At 40.1% G+C, this 4,524-nt stretch overlaps 1 protein-coding gene across 3 annotated transcripts in view; it reads right to left on the bottom strand.

The window, feature by feature from the left end:
* Positions 1-1,105: 1,105 nt before the first annotated feature.
* Positions 1,106-4,524, bottom strand: part of LRRC49 (leucine rich repeat containing 49) — a 153,670-nt gene continuing 150,251 nt past the window's right edge. For all 3 annotated transcript variants that reach the window (XM_029952517.1, XM_029952518.1, XM_029952519.1), the window contains one exon: positions 1,106-1,334. In XM_029952517.1, the coding sequence (XP_029808377.1) occupies positions 1,131-1,334 (204 nt within the window). In that variant the 3' untranslated portion in view covers positions 1,106-1,130. The remainder of the gene's footprint in view (positions 1,335-4,524) is intronic.

The following is a 4,524-nucleotide window of genomic DNA, read 5'->3' as shown; positions in this document are numbered from 1 at the left end:
AACCCCCTGCTCACATCTTAGTTACCTGTTTGCTCCTCAAATGGGATTGGAAAAATTAGAACCTGGGGCGTTGGGGTGGCTCAGTGGGTTGAGTATCTGACTTCAGCTCAGGTCATGATCTCGCGGTCTGTGAGTTTGAGCCACCCGTTGGGCTCTGTGCTGACAGCTCAGAGCCTGGAGACTGCTTCCGATTCTGTGTCTCCCTCTTTCTCCGCCCTTTTGCCGCTCATGCTCTCTTTCTCTCTCCCTCAAAAAGGAAACATTTTTAAAAATATTTAAAAAAAGAAAAATTAGAACCGTTCACTCATGAATCTCTAATGCTTCTGAGGTATAGGTACATGTGCCTCCCAGCAAAAAAGAGCCCCTGAGTGACTAACCACGGAAAGAAACACCTTTCAGAGAATCAGACGTACTGTAACTGCATTTTACATTGGCTTGGGATCCCTTCAGACAGAGTGTTTTCTTCGTGCCCCCGTTGTACTCTTTCCATATTTCTGCCCACAGTGGCCCCAGGACTCCCCGTGGTGCCCTGCGGCCGAGTCCCTGGAAGAATGGTGCCTCTTCCTACTAAGTGAAGAGAAGGGCTCTTAGCTAACGGGGAACATAAAATAAATATGACAATTCTAACTGGAAGAAGGAGGCAAACAGACCGTTTTTCTTTTTTACTAATTTATTAATAAGTGTATTCTTCACTCATAAAAAAGAACAAATTTTTGGCTTTGAAATCATGACATAAAATAAAAAGGCAAATAACCGGAAGTTATCAGCTGCAGGTAGGCGGAAGCAACTGCTGCCGAGGCCGAGCGCGCATTGGGAGCTCCGCCCGAGAGCAAGGGCGCTGGTCGAAGCGTGAGCAGAAGACCCGGCGCCAATTCGAGGCCCAGCTATCTCTAGAGACTGCTCAGTTCCCAAAGGTCGTTGGGTCGTCTTACACAGGAAGTTAATCCTCTTCCTCTTTCCTTCCTTCCTCCCTAACCTTGAACTAGGAGAACGGTAGGCAATCATGCTTTGATGCTAGCCTTTCTTGTTTGCAGGATAGTGTCATCTGAACATGTTTAACCTACTTATTTTCAACCTTCAAAAACACAAAATTGCTAAAATCAACTGTAACTAAAAGCCTTTTTTAAATTTTATTTTTGGTCCGTGATCTGCTGTAGGCAAAGCTTCATATAGGAGTTTTTATTGCGGATTTCTATGACTGCGTCCCTGACGAGCTCGATGAACATCTGCGGCCAGAGTTTCTGCAGAGCCTCGTTTTTCATGTTGATTTCCGTGGCCTCCTTCACAAGGTCCTCCATATACATCTTGCAGAATTTCTTTTTTTCCTTTATTTCCTGTTGAAAGAAGAAAATGTTGCCTTGAATTCAAATCCAAGGGCCAAGGAACAATCGGCTGAACCAAGACTAACTTGAAATAATCTGTTCTGAGCCCCACTCTTCAGAGCCGGAGTGCTTTCCCAGACACTCGACACAAAGCTCTGCTTGAGAAAAGACAGCAATAGGGCGTTCTCTACTTGCCAGTCCACTCCCACCTCTGTTGGAAAGCTCTGCTAGAAGTGGTTTTTTATTGGAATCACCCAGATTGTAACAACTCTTTCTCTGTTGGTAGATCTTCTCCTTCCTCAGTTAAGACAGGTTAGCTCACACAAGACAGATGAATGCACAGATTCATGGCTGGTGGTGGTAAATCTATCCTGGCACTGACACTGACCATCTTAACTGGTATGAGGTTGGTTAATATCCACATACCTATTTGAGATACCCATACTCTGAATTCAGTCTGTATTTTAAGACATTGTATAGTGGTACTACACTGATTTATTAGCCTAGACCGTTTGGACAAAGTTGGGGAAAAGTGTATAAGTAGGAAGAGGAGATATATACAAGACTAGGACCCAGAACTTGACCTTGAGAGGAACAATGCTCCCATGCAACTTCTGGGTCTGGTAGCCTGCAAATGAAAAACCTGGGTCCAAAAACAAAATAGAGAAGTTTCGGGTCTGAGGCTACTCAGGCCTTGGGCCCCAATTTCACCATAAAGGCTGAAAACCCATTTTCTTCAATATAAGAACTCGACATTTATTTTGGCTAAAAATACTTGTGAAGAGTATTGAGGCATTATGATGGAAAGTGCCATAATACATATGGAAAAATTAATGGAATAGATCAGTCAGAATGATAGGAAAGCAATTCACATCAGTGAAGGGGAAAAGAAAACAAAGTCAATGAGACAATGGGCTTAGCTTCCTGGAAAAGAAGCTCCAACTCATAAAAATACCAAAATAATTTCAAGATAAATTAAAGAGTTAAATTTAGAATGTCAACATGGGTGCCTGGGTAGCTCAGTCAGTTAAGTATCTGACTTTGGCTCAAGTCTTGATTTCATGGTTTGTGAATTCAAGCCCCCATGTCAGGCTCTGTGCTGACAGCTCAGAGCCTGGAGCCTGCTTCAGATTCTGTGTCTCCCTCTCTCTCTGCCCTCCCCTGCGTGTGCTCTGTCTGTCTCTCAAAAATAAATAAACATTAAAAAATATATATTAACAGATATTGTCATTAGAAATTATACTTATAAAGACTTGTAATAACAAGGAAAATACATTACAATGCAAAATGGAAAAAAGAAAATACAAAATTATATTTTGAGAGAGGCTGGGTTATACATGTGTATGTATTTGTCAAAACTTAGCAAGTGTACATCTAAGATTTGTATATTGTTGTATGTAAGTTTTACCTCAGAAGAAGAAACTATGTAAAATACTGAACTCTAATTAATGATATGTATGCTGAATTATTTAGGAAGAAGCGTGCTGATGTCTGCAATTACTCTGAAATGAATGAAAAAAATATAAGGTGTGCTGGTGATAAAGAGGATGGAGAATGCTCAGATATGTGACAAGCAAGCACTGTATGTTTGAAATTTTCAAAACACAGTCAGAAAAAGTGTAAAGAAAATTATTAGAAGAAAATATACTTAAGTATCATTAAGATTGCCTTTGGGTTGTGAGATAACAAGGTTTTTTTTTTTCCCCTCCTGTTTCCTATTTCTCTTCCTTTTCCAAATTTTTACAATTTTTAAAACAACAAAAGATGTTTCAGATTCTTGATTAGTGAACGTTAAGTTAATGATGAATCCCAATTGTCGCTAAGTTTCCCTAACAAAGGCATATCTCAGACATTTTCTTATGACATATAAGAGTTCTCTAAATAATCACTCACCATGCAGGGGTCAGCATGCCGGCCTGATTTAGTTCATATGCTAAAAACAACTGGTCACGAGCTGACCTCTCATAAGAATATGTACAGACTGTGATGGGCGATAAACAACAAATGACTCCAGCTGGCTACTTCTCCGATGACCCTCACTTTCTCTAACTCTGATATATGGTCTGGGACTTAGGCACCTGCACTAAGTTAGCTTGTTGATGAGAACAGCATTGAGCCGTTCCCTTCTAACACTCACTAAATCTGGGATACGTAGGGACTACCAGGGGGAACGACAAGTGTGAGTCACTGGAGATCGATCAATAGCCGAAACGAGCAATATTTTACAATGTGCAATACATTTACACAGGAGAAGGCACCCAGCATATTTAGTGAATGCCTCTTTTACACGTTGCTAGGTTTCTTAAAACACAATTTGGAGTCTGTTAAGAAAGAAAAGTTCCAGCAGTTAAGACTGGAAAGGTATTATAGTAATGTACGGATAGCAAACATTTAAAGAATTTGTAAATGATGTACTGTTAAATAATTTATACAAAACACAAATTAAACTTGTCATAATTGGCAGAGTGCAAGTTTTGGTTTTAAAATTTCTTGCTATAGCTCCTTTCCATTACTTCTTTATAGACATGTTGCTACAGAATTGCATCTGCCATAATAACCCTTAATTTAGTAACTGTTTGAAGGCAGTTTTACTTCATCATTTCTTCTCTGCTCCAAGCCAATTACTCGCATCTCCATGAAGTGCCCTCTGTCCTCATCAGGTGCCTGCCAGGATGGCTCACTCTGCGTGTCCAGAACGATCCAGTTAAAAGCACATTAGAGATACCTCTCTTGCCCTGACTCGTCAAGGAGTTATTGCTCTTTGAATAATGCTTTTTCTATTCTCAAATGCTTTCATATACTTATTTTTTTCTTTCCCACAGTATCCCTGTGGGGTTCATAAAGCAGGTATTATACAAATTCAATCCTGATGAGATGAACTCTACAATATTGTTTGTCTCGTTGGACTAAAATTTTGTTGTCATGAAGATGCGTTGAAAAAAAAAAGTAGGTCAAAGGTAGGATTTGTTGTAGAGCCATTTTAGCTACACTGGTACTTGTACTGGGATATAAGCCGTATCTCCAGTTCATAAATGGGAAACTAAGGTCAATCGAAGTTGAGAGGCTTGCTCAGGATTATGCATCATCGACTAATACTTACTTAGAGAAAACCCTAATCTAGTCCTTGAAGGACCTGCAGTCTAGCTGGAGAGATGGACCCACAATACAAAAAGCTAACAAAGAAATAGTAAACACTGAATGC

The sequence above is a fragment of the Suricata suricatta genome, chromosome 9, assembly GCF_006229205.1.
Source record: "Suricata suricatta isolate VVHF042 chromosome 9, meerkat_22Aug2017_6uvM2_HiC, whole genome shotgun sequence".
Lineage (NCBI taxonomy): Eukaryota > Metazoa > Chordata > Mammalia > Carnivora > Herpestidae > Suricata > Suricata suricatta.
This window is presented reverse-complemented; position numbering and strand designations above follow the sequence as displayed.